General features: G+C 41.1%; 1 protein-coding gene across 3 annotated transcripts in view; it reads right to left on the bottom strand.

Annotated features, from left to right (window-relative positions):
- Window positions 1-244: 244 nt before the first annotated feature.
- LDB2 (LIM domain binding 2) overlaps window positions 245-22,834 on the bottom strand; it is a gene marked incomplete at both ends in the record, with an annotated part of 220,579 nt that continues 197,989 nt past the window's right edge. The window contains 3 exons of one of the 3 annotated variants that reach the window (XM_084266994.1): window positions 245-1,052; window positions 10,038-10,183; window positions 11,328-11,451. In XM_084266994.1, the coding sequence (XP_084123120.1) occupies window positions 822-1,052; window positions 10,038-10,183; window positions 11,328-11,451 (501 nt within the window). Of the gene's footprint in view, window positions 1,053-3,802; window positions 3,908-10,031; window positions 10,184-11,327; window positions 11,452-22,834 lie in introns of those variants that run through there. The other 2 variants (XM_084266993.1, XM_084266995.1) reach the window with 2 other exon arrangements.

A 22,834-nucleotide genomic window follows, 5' to 3' on the forward strand; every position in this document is an offset into this window, starting at 1 on the left:
AGAAATAACAACAAAGCCAACTCAGATACAATAATAAAAACACAAAAGTTTTAGATTTATTAAGCTGCCCACAAAGTTAATGGATTACATGGCTTTAAAATATCTGGATCGACAGCAATTTTACAAAGCATAAACTCTCATAGGACTGGGTGTCTTTTTCCACATAAAAATATTTCTCATGTCTTTGATGAAAAAAAGACATTTCTTGTTTCAGCATTTTTATTAAATGATGGAAAGAGTATCTACTGGCATCAGCTAAACGTAAATTAAAAATGCTGGATCCTTTAAATGATTAACCGATGGAAGAAAAGTTAAAGAAAGAACAAAAGTTACTTTAAATTACTTTTCCTTAAAAGCTGATTTTTTTTTCTGAAACAAGAAATTTCAGGTGCAAGTTGAAAAGCAGAAAATATATTACAATTGTAAAAAGTTTTACATAGTCAACATTAATGAGATCCTGAGCACTGATGACTTGTTAAAATATGGCCATTGTTCGATGAGGAAAAAAACCAACCCCTTCCAATAAAATGCATTGTCAGAAATTTATCTATCTTGAATGTTATTTAATTTTCAATTATTTTAATTGAGGTCAGTGCCAGTATCATCTTGTATGTGAATGCTTCCAAGAAATGTATATGGAAGCTTATACAAGAGTTTTCCCTAATTAAAAAAAAATCAGATTGCTTCATTTTAGAAATCGATACTGTATCCCTTGAAAAGTGAGTTTGTTTTTTTTTTTTACTTTTTTTTTGAAGAATGCTGTGAAACAGTAATTAGTAGCCCCCTGCCATACATTGCAGTGGGTACTGCTGCAGAATAACCTATTGGGAAGCTTGTGGTGTGGGGTTTTCAGATTTAGTCTCCTGATTAGCAGGAGGTTTGCTGTTCCACGGGCTGTTATTTCCCAGTGCAGGTGAATTGTTGAAATCTTCTTCATCATCCATGCCATTTGCTGCATCATACTGTGTATTCTCTAATCTAGTGATAAGCCTTTCGTCTTCATCCCCAAATTCGCCTCCCATCAGAGTTGGTTCTCCTACCACCATCACATCCTGTGAACAGCACCCAATATTTGTTATATGGAAACCTTGAGAGAGAAAAAATCAACTTAAAAAAATTATGTTAGAGAATTTGCATCTCTTAACTTTGTGATATTTGAACAACAGAGTTAAAAGTTCCTGCATAGTCGGAACCAGGAGACAGGCTTAGACTTTATTTCTATTTTAACCGAAACACTGCAATACATCTCTAGCCGCATGCTCATGGCTCTTGATCTGAGAAACCCCAGAACTGAAAAGCAGGTAGACTGCAAAATGTGCATGATTTTAAGCAAACAGCAGGCTATGAAACGGCCTTCAACTCCTGCTTGGAAATATTCAGCCTTTACCCAGTAATTCTTTCCCGAGCCATTTTATTTGGACAGGCACCAGGGTGCATCTCAGTTGCAACTTGGCGATAGGCGTATTTTAAAAGTAGCTTAAAAGAGACCGTGTTTCTCATCCTCAGACTCTGCAAATGCAGAGCACAGCACTCCCAGAAAGATGGTAACTCTCTTACCCAAAACCAGCCAAGCCCTTTTACGCATCCAATATACTTGACATTCTGCTACTTAATTATGGTAATTAATTTAGGTAAAGTTTTCGATAAAAACAATGTTCACACTGATTTGACAATTTGCATAGCTAATTAAGTCATTAGCAAAAACCTGCTGATTGCCAACAAGCCCTGAATTTACCATCTGTTATTTCATGGTGCCTGTCACCTAACTCCATGTAGGCAACCCTGCCGCCAATCTGTGCAGTAAGAGGACCAATCTGTCCAGCTGGTACCGTAAAAGGAAGATGAAGAGTGCTAATTATAATTACACTGATGAAGCTAGTAGTCATCAAAAAACTGAAGCATGCAAGAGAGAAAGAATTCATCTAATCACTGCTTTAAGTACAAATTGTCCTTCCATGAAAACAAGTAAACCGCCTACTGTACTCCAGTGCATCACAGATACGCTGCAAAAAACCTAACCAGCATGGGATAGAAAGGTGCAAACTTGAGATTGGAAAGCAAAGGTGCAAAGCCAGAGAGCTCTCTTGTTCTCTCTGTTCAACTGAGAACCAGGCTGCTGTGCTAACTGCTAAGGAAATAGGTGGGATGCATCTTTCCATGCAGCTCAGGTGGCAGGGCTTCAGCCAGCGCTTGGTAAAAGTGCAGTGACTCCAGGTGTCTAGCTTTGTACCTGCTGATTTAATGCGCCCCTTTCCAAGAATCCTAGCAAACAACAGATTCGGATTTTAAAGGATCTGTTCCTTGAGTGTAAAAGCATTGGTAAAAAGCAAACAGAAGACAAATGTTTGCATTCAATAAGGCTTCTTTTAATCAGGTATGTACTTCCTTCACCATGAACTAATACAACTTATTGCCTGTAACTTATTACGCTGTTTCTCCATATCCCTCAGCATAGGCTGACATGCTACAGAAGAATGTTCCTATCACGTTTTCAGCCTGTGCTATGTGAAAAATTTGTGAGCGGATGGAAACTGTTATGTGACTTCTTTACATTGTTTATATTTAGTTACTCCATATAGCCATAAAATAGTTACTTAAATAAAACTCACACACAGCTTTACGACATAGAAGTTTAAAAGATAAAGGTGTTTCTAACCAAAAGTTTGCCCTAATTTATTTCGTCCCTCAACACAACAGACACTTATCATGTGCACTGCTGAACCAGACCTGAGCCCGTTGTGTTGCAAGAGCATTAATGACAAGAGAGACCTGGCAGAGGACAGCAAGTTGGGTTTGAGCGTGCAGTGTGATACAGCAGGCAAAAAAAGGACAACAGTGGCTGAAACACAGAATCACAGACCGAGGTGGCAACAGTTCCTCTTACTTCACCACTCTTGAGTATGGGCCTCAAGTTCTCCCTGTTGCCAAACCAGTAAAAGGTCGGCAACTTGGATGAGACTTAGAGAAACGCATCAAAAATAACTATGGGGCTCGAACAGCTGGCTGGGGAGGCCAAATGAAAGAATTAAATATGTATTACATCCACCAAATGATTGGGAGGGGTAAATACGCTTAACAGCTGCAAGTGCTGAAAGGAAGAGGATGGCTTTAGGGCAATCCGATGAGATGTAAACTAGGGTACTAAGAGGACAGTAAGTAAATGAAAAAGTAACTCCCACTGCTAAGACAATATCCCCGTTACTGAGAAGCACAGACTGAGGACTAATGACCCCACTGGAACAGTGCTAGCTTTGCTGCTCAGGTCACCTAACACTGGGCTGGGAAAAATCTCAATCTGTGGTAGGAAACATTCAGTGCATCAGCGGGGAGATGCTCAATGACCTTGTAAGTGTTTCCATCTCTAATTTCTCAGATTCTTTGCAAATATTATTCCTTTAGTATAATGACACCCACTGAGAAGACAGTTTGCACTTGTATTTCTCTCCATGCTATTGAGTATCCCTCTCTCTCTCTCTCTGGGAATTAAACTGCAATTATACTGAGGTTAGCAGAGTTTTCCCTCATTCTGTTTAAAAGATAGGTATCACAGCATTAGGTACAGGACATTTGGAAAAATAATATATATATATATTCTCGACAATCCTGCCTCTAATAGTTATGTCAGGCAAAAATAGTGACTCAGGAAGCGCACATGCTGGTTCCTCCCCGGAGAGGATTCTGCTCCTCAGACTGAAAGCTGAAGACCCCACCGAGTGCACCCCATTGAACCTCCACTCACTAGATCCCGTGCAATGACCACCAACCTCTGAGGAGGACTGGAAGTGACTCCTTTTAGAGCCCCTCAATGCTTCTCCTTAAATTGGCCAGTGGGGGTCACTGCTGTTGAATGACACAAGGCTCCATCCCTCCCAGGGTTGAGGCTGCAGCTCTGGAGTGCTCCTAGCTCCTGCTCATGGAGTGAGAAGCAGAATCCAAGAATTAAACCCTAGTCTCTTGCACGGCAGCACACACTGCTATGGCCTAGTTATGGTAGCACATATTTGACTAGATTAGTTTAAAAAGGATTTAGACTGTAGTCACTCAATCTTATTAATTCACTCTGATTAGAAACAACATTTTTGGACAAGGAATGTCTCATGATAGTAAAATATGGTTGCAGTGAAGCACTGTAAATAAAGCAGTGGATGTTTTACATTATGTGATAGAAATGTATTATTTAATAATATAACCACAAAAGCAGCTTTCATGTATATCATACCTTTCATCCTGAGATAACCCTAATTGCCACCCAAACTTAAATTGATGCATATAAACTATATACAGAGATCACTTCATACACAACTCAAATGCAAGCACTTCTGTTCGACAGACTGGTCATTCCTCAGGCTTCATCTTTTTTACACCTAGCCTCCAAGTTTAGCTCTGCTATGCCCAGTTATGTAACTGAACTTCTTAACTTGGGATTTCAAAGATCATTCCCTGGCTAAAACATGCGTTACCGGTGTGTGGAGGTTAAAAAAAGTGTGGTGGGCCATGTTAAATTCCTCAGCCCTATGCCTGCCATCTCTGCTGCTGTTAATACTTAGCCCCACTCAGTGTCTTATAGCAATTAGGTCGTAGCTCAGGTGTCACAGGCCCCAGAAGTAGATGAACAGTGCTTCACAAGCCTGAGATAATTATAAATGCCTGAGGCTATCTAGTATATTGTTCAAGCAAGTTTCATACTCCCAAAGACTGGGAGTTGCACTAGTTGTAGCAGCCAGCACACCTCTAGGTACCAAGTCAAAAGAAGAAGGGTACGTCTGCCTGCCTGCCTTCCTTCCTTCCTTTTTATGGAACTGTGCTAGTGGTGATTATTTTAATAACTGACTTCTTAGATCCTTGCCACAAAAATTATTAATGACTGAGAGCCCCACTGCTGCCCACACCCATAATGGTCACTGCTTCCAAGACAAACCCATCGGATTGACATTGGTGTTGAAATGATCTATAGAAACAGAACTGACACTTTAATTAGGTTTCAGAGTAAACACTTTCTACAGGAAAATGGTTATCTTTCACATCTCATCATAACAGCCTCTGTTCACTTGACATTCTGTTCTTGTTTGGAATATTCTTCCTAAAGCACAACAACTGGAAAGCAATTTGTTCACTCTCATCTCCTCACGGCTAAATCTGAGATTCTGAATTGCACCGTTATGAGACACGGGATAATTTCTGACACTAATCTCCTGGCTCTGGTACTACAACATCCATTGCAAACCACCTAAACCTACACCCTGTTTCTGAAACACGTAAGAGATTTTATTGCTCCCTTCCACATTAGCAGGTTTATTTATGGATTTGGCTTTTGAGGAGCTTACAGAGAACTACAAAGAGAAAGAGAGATTACTGAGGTATGTAACTCACTTAAGGAGTGCAAGGAGGCTCTAATTAAGACTCTGGATGTAACAAAGAACGTTTGATTTACTTAGTGGCATGTAGTGTTGCTTTATTCTTTCCAACACAAATGGTATTTCACTGGGTTCATGGTTACAGTATTACACTCAACAGGATCTTCATTAGTAAATGAAAGCAAAATCTACCTCTTAATTTCTATGGTTATGACTGGGAGCAGCCTAGAGCAATGGTTCTTAGAGTTTGAGAGGGCTGTGCATTGTTGTAAAATTTCCAAATTCAAATAAAAAATGGATGGATGTGCACGTTTTTTTATTGAGGTTACCAGAAAGTGATGTGTAAGTGATAGGGCTGGACAGGCCTCTCCTGATGATCTTGCATATGCCTGTAATCCACTGGTCACAGTGTCTATGTCATATGTCACTGCTCCATGGGCTTGCAAGAAAGTTTTGCTTGAAACAGAAGAATATGGAAAATGCAAAGGAATCAGCCAGTAAAGAGGCTTAAAAACTGAGCAAAGACTTGGGAAAACACTGCAGGTATCTTCAAATATTAGAGGACATTAATGCTGTGTAAGTGATAAGGCTGTAGCACACCCAGATGTGAGAACTAATTTCTTTAAAATTAAAGCTAACATTAGCAAGGCAGGTTTTCTATGAACCTTGCAGAAGGAGTCTTGTCCATCTGCTTTTTGTTTGAAGGAAAGGGGAAACTGGTAGTTCCAGTTTCAGCACAATGGGTTAAGGTCTCTTCCAAAGATCAGCTGTGACAGAGATCACCAACAAATCTGAGAACAGTTCATGTGACTGAGATTGGACTCAATGATCTCTGGAGGTCCCTTCCAACCCCTGCAATTTTGTGAGTGGATCACAATTTCTGGGTACCTGTTCTGTCAACAGTCCCTGTTCTGTTTCTGAACTAAAAAAGGCCAGTGCATCTGTGGAAACCACTGGAAATACTGAGCCTGCACCAATGGCAGCGTGAAAGAAATCATCTGGTGAGAAAAATGGTTTTGCATTTGTGTTATTCAAGACACTTCAGTGGCACTTTGCTCTACTTCCAACATGCTACAGTGTGTTGCCTCAGCACTTATGGGTTCTGGTAAAAAGAATCACTGGACAAGTAGCAGACCAACCCAGGCATGAGTTGTGCAGTGCCACCAGGTAGCACCCTGCCTCACTACATTTGCTGTAAGGGTGTAGGAAATATAGTATTGAGGAAAAGTGTTAAACAAGGGACCTGGGCAGGAAAAGTCATATTGACAAGAGGAGATGCTGAAGGTCTGCAACCAGTAGCATGAGAACTAACAGAATCACAGAAACCACATTATAAAGGAAAATGAGTGTAACAGAGTGCAAGTAACTCTCAAAAGGGAAAGATTTTGTGTTTTATTTAGCAGGGTTGAGAAAGTGTAAAAAATACTCAGAGATTTGGGGACAGACTGAGACTGACCCTTTTCAAATTACTGATGAAAGGGAAGATGCATACCCACCCACTGGCAGAGACCCTTAAGATGCTTTTGAAGACTGTGTTGTTAAAGATGTATCAGAATGTGTCAGCACAAAGAGCTAATAAATTTAAGGCAACACGAAGGGCACAAATGATACTGATTGATTAGGCTTCAGCAACTGAACTTCAGGGTGCAGTGCCAACCTGACCCATGCATGGAAATACAGCCACATCTTTTCAGGTTCTGGGTTTGGCTCTATTTTCATCACTGTCCTTGCCTGAAGAACGGATTGGAAAATACACAGGTAGAGGAAATGGCACAACCTCCTATTGCTCCATGTCATTGATCAAGGTTTGCTTAGCCCCAGGTATTTAGCTGAAGATCTGGAAGGGGCTATGGGAATATGACAATTCTCTCTGAAGCTTCAAGCTTTGTCATAGCTGATGGCACTCTAGCTGCTTTCCAGTCACTGTCCTGAACATGGAAAATTTGCCTCTCCAGACATGAAGACCTCATTAAAGAAACACAAGTGTGTGTAAGAAATGTAGATGAGGGCTATGGTACATTCACACATTTGCCAGTGTACACAGCTTTACTGGAGGAGCAAAACTGAGTCATTATTAATGTCCTAAACCAAGAAACATTGCATAGACTAGAGAATAAGGAAACATTCTCTAACCAGGATTAATTTACTATCAATGAGAAGCCAACATAAGTGCAGAAAAGTGTTAGGAAATTAGGAATTAGATTCTGTTACGGTGGAGAGACTGTCTTTGCTGGCTGAGAAGAAACCACTGGAGAAAAAGAGAAAGCTGGAGTATGACTTCATATTAATCCAAGTTTGGTATGGATATGCCCTCATTGTTGGGGTTCTCCAGAGAGCATGATAGGAGAAATGGAACGGAAAGTAGCTCTGCTTATGTGAGTCATCTGCATGTAAGACTCAGTGATTTCATTCCTCTTCTCTAATAGTGAGGGAAGAAATGATTTTAACACTGCAAATGAATGATTGAGCAGGGAAAGTCCCCTTCACAGAAGGCTCTATTGCCAAATGAAGCTTTTAGTTCAAAACTGCCAAATTATGTTTGGGGATATCTTATCTTCTGTCATATATAAGGGAAAGCAAACATTAACTACAGGCTGATTTGCTTTAAGTTAAAGTTAGGAGAAAGAAACAGAAAGCAAGTTACTGCTACCTGCAGCTAACGTTGGAAAGCAGTGGCATGCCTGTAATAAAGCCCACTTCAAAGAATGCATAATTCTGAAGAAACATGGTAACTTCTCTCTAACTGAAAAGTGTTGAATAGTTTTACACCAAAATATCCTGCTGTGAAAATTATTTTGAGTTCTATCTACTCTACAGGGTGGCCCAACCATCAATTCCATCTGGTTTGCTATCTCTGCTGTGGGGAAGAACTGTTAGTATGTCAAACCAAACAGCTAAGCATCTTCCACTGAGCAGAGGGAAAGGAGTAGGGTCCTAAAAACAGAACTCGATCCTCCATACATAAGTTTTTGGACCATCTTGCTACTCTGGTACAGAAAGCAAGTGATATTGAGAAATATTGACTGTGCAGCATCCTGAAAGTCAATGAAGAATAAAAATCCATCCCTCACACAATGATAAACTTCATTGTTATGTCTCAGATGCTTAGCTGCCATCTCCATCGGGAAGAGCAGCCTTGACTACTACTACATCTGTCAGGAGTAGCCTTTCAGTACCTGAACTTAGCTTGAATATCAATGGGAGTGACAGGTAACTATCAGAGGGCTCAATTACACTTCGATGTATGAGTACGCTTGACTAACACTGAAGCCAACCAAAGTCATCTCTCCAGGGAGGAGCAGGCTGGAGAGAAACAGGGGGTCAGATTCTGGTCCTACCAAACTAAACCCGGAGAAGTCAGCAGCCAAGATAAAGTGATATTAAAATTTGAGGCACCAGGGAACTAACTCATTGTTCAGTTTTGCACCTAATTGCTGGGGTTTTTTCTTAAATATGGTTGATTACTAATCCAAGGGTTTTTCTGGCTGACACAGTCAGGGAGGCAGAGTGGTCCCTGCAACCAGGGGATCAGGTAGCTGGCCTTCTGACTGTGTTGTGCTGCCAGAAAAACACAGAGATGCCTATATTAGGGAAAGAATCTGACTCCAGGGATCCGAGCCACGTGAAAATTTTCATATGACAAGGAGAAAATATGAGTTTAATGTACTGAAGCCCAAAGCCTCTGTAAGCTAGTGGATTGCTGAATCAGTTCCTAAACAAAAATCTTCATTTCATTTCACTGGTGTTAGTCTACTCTTTTTTTTTGTCTGGGTGTTCAAGCTTCCTAGGAAGTGCCTGCTTTGTTCTAACAAAAGGCCTATATTCTTTGTCAGGCTTCAGAGGAGACCTAGCGCTTTCCTATCCGCTGATCAGAAATCCAATAAAAATCCCTGCATGTTATTCCCAAGGTAGCATTTTATAGCTCCCATAATATCAAATTAATTTCCCTAGCCTTAAAATGCATAAGCTATCTCCTTACTGACTAAGGCACACTTTGTCACAATTTGGGGTCTGATTACCCCTGTATTGTGACTAAGACAATAAACGTGACATTATCAAAGTGCTGGTTCAGTTCTGGAAATGACTTGGTGTTTCCCTGTATAATTAGGATGTCGGCAATTACAGTTAGCAGAATGGACAAGCCAAGACCCATATTCCAGGGGCTCTACCCTCTGCAAGTGGAGTGGTTAGAAAAAGAGGGAACCTCTGCTGGGAAGTTTCACTGTTCCACTGAAGTATCTGAACCCGGCACCGATTAGAGGTAAGGTACTAACAGAGAGAGACCGTCGGTCTGCTCAGGCACGGCTGTCCTGCTCCACAGGGACTCATCCTCACTCAGCACCTGTCAGATGAAGGTCTGCAAGACTCATGCTGTATCTAAAACCACGAGGCCCAGTCTGAGTCCCACCACCAGTGGAAAGACTACCACTGATGAGAAGGAGACTTGGCCTAGGCCTTAAAAAAAAAATCATATCTGGTCCTCAGGACACCCCTGCTCCAGGGTCATTAAAGCTGCACTTCAGAAGGGCTTCTTCACATCTCTCCACTGATCGCACACTGGGCAACATTGCCTTTTGCTTGGGATAGTTTAGGCTCAAGAATGCACCTTCTTTACAACGTGAGGGAAGAATTACAGCACGTTTAGCGATTCAGGCCTAAAAGGAAAGGGAGACTTACAGGTACCTGACTTGATAGACTCAGGTTTGCAGCAGCTGACTTTTTCTTGCTGTTGGTGCTGTTTGCATTGTTCCCAGCACTGCTGTTGGAAGTGCTGCTGGTAGAGTTTTTCCTTTTTCTCCGTTTGGTTGTCGGTTGTCTTGTGGGTTCTGCTGCAATAGAATAGTAAGGAGGAAAGCAAATGGCAGATATTGTAAAGCATGTACTAAAAGGATCCGTAAGTAGAAGTGCTGAAATGCTTTCTTCATCTAGTTTTAAATGTCTATGTTTACTAGTAATAGTACCAGTAGTAGTAGATTTAACATACAAACTACAGAATAATATTTGGACCCAAACCAATGGAACCTGCTTTCAATTTTGAATAATGGACTAATGAAGCTTATCCTCCCAGCATTATCTACAAAGGTACTCAAAAGCGTTTCACCAGTGGAAGTGTCATGCTAACTATCATGACACTCGAGTTGACCATGTAACTTGCTGAAGATCACACAGCAAGCAACAATGCTGAACAGAAATCCAAGCCTTGTTCTTATGTAGAGTAGAGCCTGAACTGATCCAGCCAGAAGCATAGGTAGTTTTCTACCCTTCTGCTGCTATCCATACAGCATACGAGCAGCTGCCCTTTCAGGTCCTTCTGCCTCTGACGTGAGCTTCATCGTCAAACCATCACTACCAAGGGAACAAGCCAGGAATGGCATACCAAATGCCATTTCTCTGAGAGTCTTCCAAACTCAGGACAATCACACAACTTTGTTTTAAACTAGGAAGAAAAAAAAAAGGGGGGGGGGGGGGCAATTGCACGTTTCCAAATTTGGCCTGGGTATCAGTGTAAATAGTCTTAAATACACAAATCTCCAATAATCTGAAAAAAGTGAGAATTATTATTTTGAGGTGTAAGAGGTGGGAGATTATTAGGTCCAGGCCTGTAAATAACATTATATTAGTCTCAAAGACAATTAATTATGAATTGTAGCTGTAATTTCAGAGTCACAGCAGGAAGCTGAATTACACAAACGATGAATTCTAATGGAGCCAGTAGGCATTTTGCATTCCATCTACACATATTTTTGTACTAAATTATATCCCAGTCATAGGGAAACCATCTGAATGTGCACATCTATAAATCAGTTGGGTCAGGCTGAAATCATAAAACATCAGGATCATTTTCAGGCTTACTTTTGGAACAGTGCGGATTCTTATGACTTTCCTTTGTAAGTAAATTTGCAGTAAATTTTCCCATTGTTCATTGTATTAGTTTAACTATAAAGTGAGTAAAATACTGGTAAGGAAACATACCTGGTGGGGCCACCATTCTCTGCCATTTTTGAAACAAGCAAGTCTTCAAGCAGTCTCGAGGACTTAGATTGTAAGTTTTATGTCTTGACATCAGTTCCTGCATTGGCTCCAGTATTACACACAACTGGAAGAAAAATTCAGAACAGAATTATTTCATCCAAGCAAAGGCCAGGCTGATCAGTATTTACATAGCTGGAAAGTATATTCTTGGCTTTTTTTTTTTTTTTACCCTTGCTAACAAAGCATGCCTTGTAGAGCTCAGTTTAATCTGCACTGGGATTGCAGGATCAAAACTCCGAATTGAGAAAAGTTTTGCTCCTCATTTGCTATCTTAAGTATTTAACAACAGAAAAAAATTTCTGAGAAACCTCAACTCTTTTTTTCCCAGGCTACAGAGATTTCAGAAGAGCAGAAAATTTTCATGCTTGATCGCCAAAGCTGCAAAGATGAATTAATAAATAATAAAATGCCCGTAGCGGGTTATCATTCCCGTATAGCAAAATGTACACACGGTGATCTTCTGACCTGCTGCACTCCACAATGACGACCTCTCATAAAAGAAGGTTGTAAACATGATATTTTATCTTGCTATTGCATGCAAAATAATTCAAATAATTTTGTTCCTTTCTTGTTATGAGGACTACACATTCTCTTCCCATCACACGTCCAAGAAAAAAGCAAAGCATTTTATTTTCTTCATCAGCTTGAATTCTCTATTATGCTGAATTTCAAGCAAAGCTCTTCTCTAAATAGAGTCTTCTACATTTTCTATCTGTTCACTTAGTAATTAAAATCCCTGTTCACTGCTTTTTTGCTCCTGTTAGCACAGCAGACCTAGCATAAAGAACACAGTGAGCTCGTCTCTATTCCCTCCTGTTTATCACCACAGAATCATTTCCAGTCAGTTTAATCTTAAGCAAAGCCACAGAAGACTCCAGAATTACACACATGTAATACTCTCTCTTGCAGGATCCCTGTTTTTTTTTGGTCATACTACATAAACAAAAAAAAAATCCAGGTTGACCAGTAGGTTCCAGCTGAAAGTTTCAGGGCTGGCATATAGAAGGAAAAGGTTCCTTACTTGCTAAATGAGCACATTTGATAAGGGAAGAGCTGACACAGAATAAAGATGGAGCCCACATGCCGTTTTTAGAGTTGCTTTTCAAAGCAAGACTGCATTTAGAAGCAGGGAAAGGTTTCACTGTCTGTAACCAGCAGAAGCAAGGCAATAAGTTGGTCAAAATATTAGAAGTTAGAATGGCATAACTTGAGCTGAGCCTTGTTTTGAGTTATTTACTTGATTTTAGAAAGTCTTGCTGAAGGAGCATTTTGGATTTACTTCAGTTTATGATGTCTTCCTTCCATGTTTTCACAAATATGAGACATGGGCAAATTCTTGTCTTTGGGCTGCAGAGCCAATCAATGTTTGCTCCACTCTGCCCATGTGCACCCCACTCTCATTCATATAAGTGGAGATTCCAAATATGCAGGGAAAACAGTTGAAAGGGAGCTGCCATGAGCATGAAGAGATTAATTCAGCATTTAAATATTATTGTGTATTGCCACTGCTTTTTGATGAGCCTTTCATTAACAGCAGTTAAAACAGAGATAACATAAAGCAGCAGGGAGAACTGAGAGCATCAGTATGAAGAATTATTTTTTTCCAACTGCAGAAATTGAATCTGCAGTTGGTTTATCGACTATTTTCATACATACACTTTTTACACATATTTTTGTGGATAAGTATCTACAAGGTAATCTAATAGATGGAGAGCTGCTATCAGATTTTGCACTTTGGGCTCAGATTTTCCTCTGGTTCAATATTCTGCCAAAAATGAAGAGCACCAGGTCCTGAAGCATGTGAAGGTCCAGTTTGTGCTGTGAAAGAGGTGGTGTATTTTGAGTTCTTATTCAATTTATTCTGAAACCTGCAGGCACTTGCTCAGGTTTTCTGTGTGTGTGTGTGAGAGGAAGAGAGGGATTTGTGATCATAATCGACACCATTCCTTTGGTTCTCAAAAGCCTGGGTTTCTGGCAGGGCTCTGCCTAAATTGTCTCATTATGAGCAGATATTAACTAGCATGAAAAAAGATAGCTGTGATATTTCTTAACAAACTAGTTAGCCTGGGCAGAGCACTACACTCAGATAGCTCCACTCCTGCTGGCACTAACATATGTAAATATACATGAAGGGTCTTCCAAGATTTCCTTAGGGACACTCTATTCATGACACATTCCATCATATATATTTATTGTTGGCAACAAAGAAAATGTTTCTTCTTTATCATCTGGCAAAGATGTTTCCTGTTGTGCACCAACCATAATGCACGCTGAGGAGGCCTCTGCAGGCCCTGCTGTCTGTAGATATCCTGACTGCTAATTCTGTCTGTAATCTCTTTCACTCCACGTGCAAGATTAAAATGGGGTATGGACCCAGAATGTTGCAATTCCTGACCGATCTCACACGCATGGACTCAAACAACAAGCACCAGAACCTCTACACTAGGGCATGGGACAGTCTCATCTCCTGGATATTTAGGAGCTGTATGGACCTGCGTGAATTCCTCTTCTGATTCTGGGATTGAGGAATTCTCAAACATTTGCTCCCTCTAAACTCAACAAATTGTAAGGTCAGCTTTGGATGCCTCAGCAACAGCAGAGCATTGCACTCTGTAGTGACAAGCTCATTTTAAATGCATCTAGCTTATGTGAATTGGGCACAAATGTAAAAAGGAACTGGATTAACGATGATGATATTAAATCTCACTGTCTTTTTCAGTGACCTTTGAGACCTACTTGAAACCTAAAGTGACTCCACACCAAATCCCTGAAAGAGGAAAAGATCGTGGTCCAATTATCTTAAGTCTGAGGAACCTGCCACTGACAATAAGTAGCTTGGTTTTTGCAAAAAGCTAGATTAAAAATGTGGGGACAACATCCATTTAAGAGCTAGGTTGTCCAAAACCACCTACTGCCTTTAGCTGGTAGTGAGCAGGGTAACTGGCAGGCTAGTTTTACTGCATCATTTTACAAAGTGACTTCTTAGAACAAAGCGAACGAAATGTTTTACATACTCCTACATTCATTGGCATATAGAAGAAGCCTGAGGCTTAGACTGCCTATTCCCCACAGATCACCTAATCTCACTCTGTGAGATTCCTTTTCAAAACATCTAGTTTAACATATTTTTTTTCAAGCATTGGATAATATAAAAATGTACAAGTCTTTACTGTAGTACTATAATAATAATGTTTAGAACACCAACAGAACCGATCTCTTCTACAAGAATTTTCTACACAGCTCAGAATCAGTCACCCATGGAAATACCCTAAAGACTTAAAGACTTTAGTGCAGTGACAATGTATGATCACAGAAATAATTTCTGCATTTCCAGGGACCCAGAACCTATAATGGCAATGCCTGACAAGACACAGTTCGACATTTCCATGCTCCATGCTTAGGCAACACAAAAGGTGGGACTCATTCACCCACACATAGGTGTCTAATGCCAGCTGAACTGCCCTAGGTTGTGCTGGATCTGATACATCTGACAGCTCTTGCTGTCCCAGAAGGACACAAGGCTCCATGTGGGTGCTTTGGGCACTAGAGGATGTCTTGCGTTAGCACCCGAACGAAGCCCAAAGTTAAAAACTCTGTATCCCATAACACATTATATACTTTCCCTCTCCAGCACTAAAACACGCTCAAAGAACTCTGCACAATGCTTAGTAACCCACTATTACTAGAATCAGTTTCCAGCCAAGTTTTCCTATTTGAACTCATCACAAAGATGCCTGACCACTACTGCAGCACCATTGCTGTTCCACTGTGGCACAGCCCATGGCTCGAGACCAGCACAGCACTTCACAGCCAGGGAAGTCACTGGCATGAGAAGTGTCTATCTGCAGGTGCCCAGCACACACTGGGACACATACAGGCACTCCGGTGCTTACAGAGTGTTGGTGATTTTGCTACAGTTCCATATGGATCCTATGGACGATTTATCAATCACAGGGCTCAAATCCAACTTGAGAAAAGGGTAATGATATATATACCCTTGGGGCACAGGGAAGTGAACGTAGGGAACACAATAAAGCACACTTTTTTTTTTTTTTGCATTAGTAAAACACATCTGGAAGGCTTTGATTGATTTCATTTTTGTAATGACTTTTTTAGAGGAGAAGACTGGCATTTATGGGCTTCAGAAAACAGCGTGTTTTAAGCAGGGAGCTCGTTATAGGAGGAGATACTGGAAGCGCTGCAGAAAGGAGTTAGAGGGGTCTGAGAATATGGATCCACACGTAACTTCCTGTCATACCGCATTTCTCAGCCGAGCCAAGCTCAGCTCTCACAGGTAAGGGGTCATGCTCAGCTCTGAGATCACTCCAGTCGCACCAAGCACGGTTTTAGCCTTACGATTTCTGTTCTCACACCGGGGTTCTGCTCCGAGAAACGGTGCGCGTTCCGGCAGCGGCGCGGAGCAACACCCTCTGTTACTTCACTTCTGCACGCCGCGGGTCTCACGCATCCTATCGCTAATTTCATTATCGATTCCCCTCCTCCTCGGCCGAAGCCTCTCGCCTCCGCGCGAAACGCGCCTTGCTGGCGGGGTCGCCGCTGCGGTCCCGCGGGCTGGGCTGCAGGTGGCAGAGCCGGCCCAGCTATCGGCTTCCGCGGCGCGCTGCGAGCCGCACAAAGAGCCGCAGCCTTCGGCTTCCCCGCGCCGCCTTGCACCGCACAGAGCGCGCAGCGGGACTACGAGTCCTGCGCTACAGGGGCGGTGGGGCTGCCGTAGACACCTGGCGGTTTCTTTCAAAGGAGGGAGCATCTCTGGTCGCCAAGTGCTGGGCAGGCGCCGAGCCCCAGAGTCTCCTCACCAGGAGAGGCGAGTTTTGAGACCTGGATCTTCCCCCAGTTCTGTGTAAGCAAAAGTTTCACTGTTCACAGCTAAAAAAAATGGGGGGGGAGAGGAGGGAAGGAGCTAAATTCCTCATGTAGATGACACTTTAAAAGGTTACTGCCTAATGTAACGTTAGGGTTTTTTTTCTGAATGAAACCAGCAAGGAACCTGACAGGGAGCAGAGCGTTCCCTGAAGTTTCCCTGGAATTTAGCTTTAACTCCTTGATGCTTGAAACTGCTCCTGGTTGAGTGCCTGTATTAATCACTTGAGAACGGTTGCATAGTGAGAGCTCAGAGATTTACAGCCCTTCCTAAATGTGACAAAACCCACGTGAATGGGAGTATTAGTCACTGTCTAGTGTTCAGGTAGGATGTTGGCTGTGAAGGTGTACCTGACATACACTCTGCAGCCTTGAAGGGGTTCAGGGCTTTCTTTTCGAGCTCATTTTTTATCCTCCATAAAGAGTATGAGTTACTAACTAACAAATCTGAACACAACGACATTTTATTTCTATGCTGAAATGCATTCTTCCCTCTGCATACCCTATCTGTGCTCTAGAGGGAATGGCTCCAGCTAACGATGCTCATGAAATTCTGGCTCCAATGCAGCTCCCTGGGAAAGGTCCCATTGACTTCAGTGGGGCAGAATTTCTGAAAAGGACTGAAATCTCTCTGCATACCCTTGTGCAGACATCCAAAGATGTCTGTTCCAGAGGTCTGTGATACGTTACTGATACACGTGCAATGAGAAAGGGGACACAATATGGATATTTTTTAAGCCCATGTGAAAGAACTACACCTGAAAGTCTGACTTCCAGGACCAATGTCAAAGCCCTGAACAAGTGCTCTGCGCTCCCAGCAGCGTGGCACTGAAACAGAAATGCTTTGCTGCAGTCCTCAGCACGGTTCATTCTTTGGTGTTAGAAACAGGGAAGCCTTATAGCTGAATTCAAATTTCTTTGCTCATGCTTGTTTTTCAGAATTAATGTAAGTAGCATTCTCCTGCAGAACAGAGGGAGGAATGAAAATTTCCTAAGAACATATTGCTGCTTCTTTCACTGACCGGCTTGCAATTCTCTGCTCAAAATAGCTTGTGTTTTTTAAGAATCACATGTGAATATGGAACATTTTCCTCTTAAAAACCATCTTTGTTTTCCATTAAAAACATGGAGATATAAATGAGAAATGTTTTGGGTTTTTTATGAACCAAAAGAAATAAGAGGTTTGGGTTTTGTTTTTTTTTTACATACTTGTTTTTCTGGAGGGGATTGCTTTTGCTTTGTTCTAAGCTCTTGCCCAGTATGTCAAGTCAAATATAAGTCTCTTCCATCAGTGTATATCAATGGATCAACTATATGCATGCTCCTTTCCTGCATGATAAATTTTAAGCCAAAATAAGTGGTTCTGAGATTCCCATCACTTGACATACTAGTCTGCTGGAACGTTTTGAAGAACCACTGTACACACCTGCTGAGAGGGGGACACTAACAGGAAATGTTCACTGTATATCCTATGTAATGAAATACCAGGAATAAATAAAATCATCAATTTTGAAATTTTGCAGTGCTTCATGTAGCAAGCATCCAATTCAGTAACCACTTTGATTTCAATTTTAAAATTATTTTAACCTGACTATTCAAAATCCAGTCTGCTCATTTATTTTCATGAAACCTTAGATGGTCTTAGATGGTCAACCCCAATAGCTTAAGTAGTCCAATACCACCTAGTAATCCCTGACTTGTTTACCAGAACCACTGTTCTCTTTCTGTTTCCAATTCCTTCTGTGCCAAAGATTTTTAAATTGACAGTGTAAAAGCAGATTGCAGTCCTACATAGGTAGGGAGCAATATGAGCTCTTGGTATCCAGAAGGAGGTGGGAAATCACTTGGAAATATGGTATACACAGATTTACTGTATTTACTCCCAAATTAAATACATTTGCTTTAAACAGATAGCAATGAAAAGCTTTGAAAACTGTCACTGAAATGTCTTTCTTTAAGATCTGACTTAAAATCTCATTGAGATGAATGTGATCACACCTCTCAAAGAAATTGTTTTAGGCTAGTTCAGGGCTCAGCAAGACAGCGCCCCATCCACTTGAACTTGGCTCCTGCTTTAAGTATGTCTCCAAAAGCATCCAGGGTGGGTATTTTGTGTTAGCTTTAAAAAAAATGCAGAAACTAGTTCTGCAGTACAATACCACAGCCAGAGCAGATTCTGGGACAAATTCCATAACCTGAGATTTACTGGGTCTGGGATATCCTTAACAGCCATCACTGTGCACTGGAGAAGGCCCCATGTTTTGTGAGTACCCACCATGCTGAGTCAAGTAATATTTAAATTTTCAATCACCTAAGAAGCTGGGAATTAGAATTTCCAGCTTAACACTTGCAATATTAATGATCATTAGCATCTACAGCTTATTATTTATTATTTATACAATGCCAGAGATATAGAGGGATATTTTACAAACTACTGAGGCCCTTGTTCAGAAGAGATTCCTATCTCAACTAGATAAGAGGAAAAAGCACTAAGCCAGGAGTAATTTGGCAACAGTAAGGTCTGCACATGAAAACAACAATTTCATGTAGATATCTGCTAGTCCCTTGAGGACTACTGATATATGTTTAAACGGTTCTCACGTGTTGTCACTTGAAAATAGGGCTGTTTTGCTATGCAGATTGCCTGCTGCACATTAAGCAAAATGCCATTCATTTCATTGATAAGTTGGTTATTTAGGAAACAATGTAAGATCAATTCTGCCACAAGGCTCCTGGAATTCATGATTTTTTTCCTATGTGTTGCCAACCCTTCAAGATGCAGTGGGTTGACATGCAACAACTCCATGCTGGATTCACTAGTAAATACTCAGCTCTCCATAATGTTTATTCATCCTATGCTCTGCCCTGAATGCCAGTCTAGGACTCTCCAGTTTCTCACTAACACCCAGAGGTAGCGAATGATTTCTCAATAATGCAGTATTCAGCTGCTCAATTGCTCCCAAGCTACATAGCTCATCATGTTTTTACACTGCTCTGTATCTGCAGCCATTTCAATTCCCAGCAACGGTGGGAATGGAAAGAAGCAGCATTCATTTCAGGTAAGGCTAAGCTTAAAAAAAAAAAAAAGTGTTTTCCAGACAAATACTGTGAGTAGGAAACAGAAACAGTTCTTAACACACCACAGCCAGCACCAGCACTGCAGCTAATTCTCGTTAGTGTGTTGGACTCCCAATTTAATTTCTCTCTCTCCCCTTCCTTTTTTTTAAAAAAAACCCCAACATATCAGCCAGCTAACAGCTTCCACCAGTGCCCTCTGGAGCAATGCAGGGGATTATAGAAACTCTGCTACCTCTCGTGGCCATTAATTCTGCCCTTTCATATGGTGGCATCAGTGTCAACCTCCAAACTGTATGCCTGGCTAGCAAGGAACCCAACCTCCTTTACAATTCAAAGAGTTTCTCCTTCCTTTCCTGCATCCCAGCTGGGACTTCAGGTTCCTCACTCCCTGCAGTGTGCCCACACTAGCCAAAGGGCTCCAGATTCAACACTTCTGTAACTGGGAAAGCATTGCTGTGAACATCCTTGTTCTTGCAGAACTGCTCCTGAAATGCTCTGCAGACAGTTGAGCACACTCTTCCCTGAGGAGAATCTCCTCTGAGGGCTTTCTCAGCATTCATACTGTACCAAACAAAGCATTTTGTATGCTGGGCATGAGGAGTCTTAGCGACATCTTCAGTTTATATGTAATGAATGGTATGAAGCAACTTTGAGATGCCCTGTAATGGATGCTAAACTGGACAGATGTGCTCTCTTTTCCACATCTGAAGAGAAGCCCTCATGCTGGAGTTGCATTTGTAGAGATGAATTTGACATCTGCTTTATTTAGGTATCGCTTTGGCAGTATGCTCATCATTACAGCTCGTGCTGGAGTGAATTCTGTTTCACAATACTTATAAACATTAAAAACCCTCCACATTTCAGGGTCCCCCAGTCATTGTTTGCTAACCCTCTCTCCTCAGACCTGTGGAAAAAGGAGCTGTTTTTAGTTTCCTTTTCATTTTGCTTAATCTTTCTATTTAGATCTACAGTTTATGGGTTTACAATTGAGTTTTATTGTTTGTATTCCTGCTTTTCCCTTTGAAGTTTTCATACTGTTTTTTAATAGAATTATATTTTTTTGACTCTTTGCAAGAACTTTGCAACTTTGAATTATTCACCCTTCCTCTCATTACCCAGCCATTAAAGAATGTCCTTGCAGTAAACTCTTTTTCCTATTCACCCTCTTTACAATGGGGAGATGTTTTGAAAACCCCTTCCTTCAACAGCATCACACAAGTCTTATGAGCTTTTAATATTGTTTGCACCAGCTGTGCTCCTGCCTCTTCCTACTTCCTATACCAAAGTGAACAGTGAGGGTTATCTAGTTCCTTTCCTTTTCCCCTGATGACAAACCAGGCAAAGTAAGGGAATCCCAATGGCAGAGGGAAACTGCACCCAGTGGCTGTATGTATTTTCAGCTAATGCAAACAAAAGGTCTTGCAGGAGAAGTCTTATCTTCCTCCTGATGGGCTTAGTTCTGAAGGCTGTAAAAACTCAGACTCTGAATATTTCACCATTTAAGTCCTCTTTATGGACCATCTGGTCCAATCTGTTCTTTCCCAAAGGATATAGATTGTCTAGTGTTTCTGCAATGAGGTCGACCCACTTGAGCCTTCTCTTTGAGCAGAGGTCCTAACTGTAGACAAGGATCAATACATCAAATCACAAGCCTGTATCATAACAAAAAGTCTCATATGGTGTGATTCATCTCTCACAACTATCTGTATATTCAATGATCAGTAGGCAAGATTTGTGCCTTACATATCTTAGACCAGAATTAAGCTCTTAAATGATTTTGAGAGAGGCCATAAAATTTATCTTTGTAATTTAATTTAACATTAGTGTTAAATTATATTGCAAAGTGCATCATGTTGACTGCATGATATGATCCTTTATACTGCAGTTGGTATTGCACTGAGTATCAATTTCAGAGATCTTGTCAGGACAAAATTAAATTTTAATGTAAATCGGAACAGATTCATTGATTTCAGCATATGCTGGATTTGGATGGCATTCCACCATTGTGGGGGATAAGGCTGGTCTGTAGGAATTAAGAGGAGGAACTAAGCACTTTGGACCAAATATTTTTTACTCGAGCCTTGTTCTGTGAACTAATTTCTCCTTTTTCACATCCAATTATAGGTTATGAATCAACACACAAACCCAGTAGCTGCTGTTTTACCTCACTGTATCTCGGTGGCCTCGTGCAAAGCACATGACATTTGAAAGCTTTCTTAATTTCATTTTCTCCAGGTAGTTCAAAACTCACACAGCTTACAATTCCTTCTCATTTCATTATTATTGCCTCTGCTCCTCACGCAACTGCAATTTTATTCCTTACCCAGTACTGAGTTCAGAATGAAACAAGGGTGCTGCAGGAGACTGTTGTGCACTTCAAAAGAGGTTCATTCCTCTCTTACTCTTTGCCAAGTGCAGATATTTAATAATCAGAACTCCTTAATAATCCACCATCACAGCCAGTCCAAACAGTATCTTTAGGAAACAGCATCGGAAAGGTCTATTTCCCTCTTTGCCGTCTCCCATCACTACCACATGTGATGTTGCTGCATGACATTTCCTTCCTCTCTATTCCTCCAAAGGCAAACAAGCTACTATTCAGCAGTTCTGACTCAAATCCTAACACCTGATATTTCTGATATGCAAACTGTTAGCTTTTTCTATTTGTGCAACAATGAGACCTTATCAGTTCTGCCGCTTCTCATTTTGACTATGAAATGCATCCACTATCACTCTTCACCTGTGTCCCTGGCAGCTCCCTTAGGTTCAGATGGAATCCGGTATGTTGTTTGTCTTGTTCAAACCACTGCTGATCCAAAACAAATCACAGCATTGTAAAAAAAGATCAAGAGTGGAGGAGCTGCATTTGAATGCTGACAGTTTTTAGTGCACAGCTGTATTACAGCTTGGCAATAAGTTTGGGAATGTTTTCATGGTAAGGTGGTCTGGAGACAGCAAATGCTGCCTTATTAAAGATACTGAAATCAGAACAATAGGACAGGCTATGCCTGGCCAAAATGCAAGTGGAAGTTTTGGTTTAGTGCATCATTTTTGAGGAGACTTCAAAAATATGTGCCACAGATGAAGACACTAGACTGAAAACATCACTTCACCTTTGGTTTTACAGGTTCACTTCTGCACACTGTGCTATTTTCAGGTTCCCTTCTTCAAGAAATCAGCTTTCCCTCACACACTAGATACACATGAAGATTCATACATACTCAGGCAACACCACAACTGTGATTCATCCTTCAGACTAACGTGTACATAGCAAGTCTAATCTTATTTACAACCATGCAAAAAGAAAGCTTTTTCCAGAGTGTAAGCAGCTAGCTCTTCTGTGTCATGAATCTCTTCCCCCGTCCATATAAAATCCTCTTGTTTCTGTACTGCAGCTCAAGCACAAATGCAGTGTTTTTCACATAACCAGTTCTATTTTTAGCCTGAATTGTAGGAAGTCTGCAGCATTAATAAATGGAAGAGAAGTA

Source organism: Gallinula chloropus, assembly GCF_964237585.1.
Source record: "Gallinula chloropus genome assembly, chromosome: 7".
In the NCBI taxonomy this organism is placed as follows: Eukaryota; Metazoa; Chordata; class Aves; order Gruiformes; family Rallidae; genus Gallinula; species Gallinula chloropus.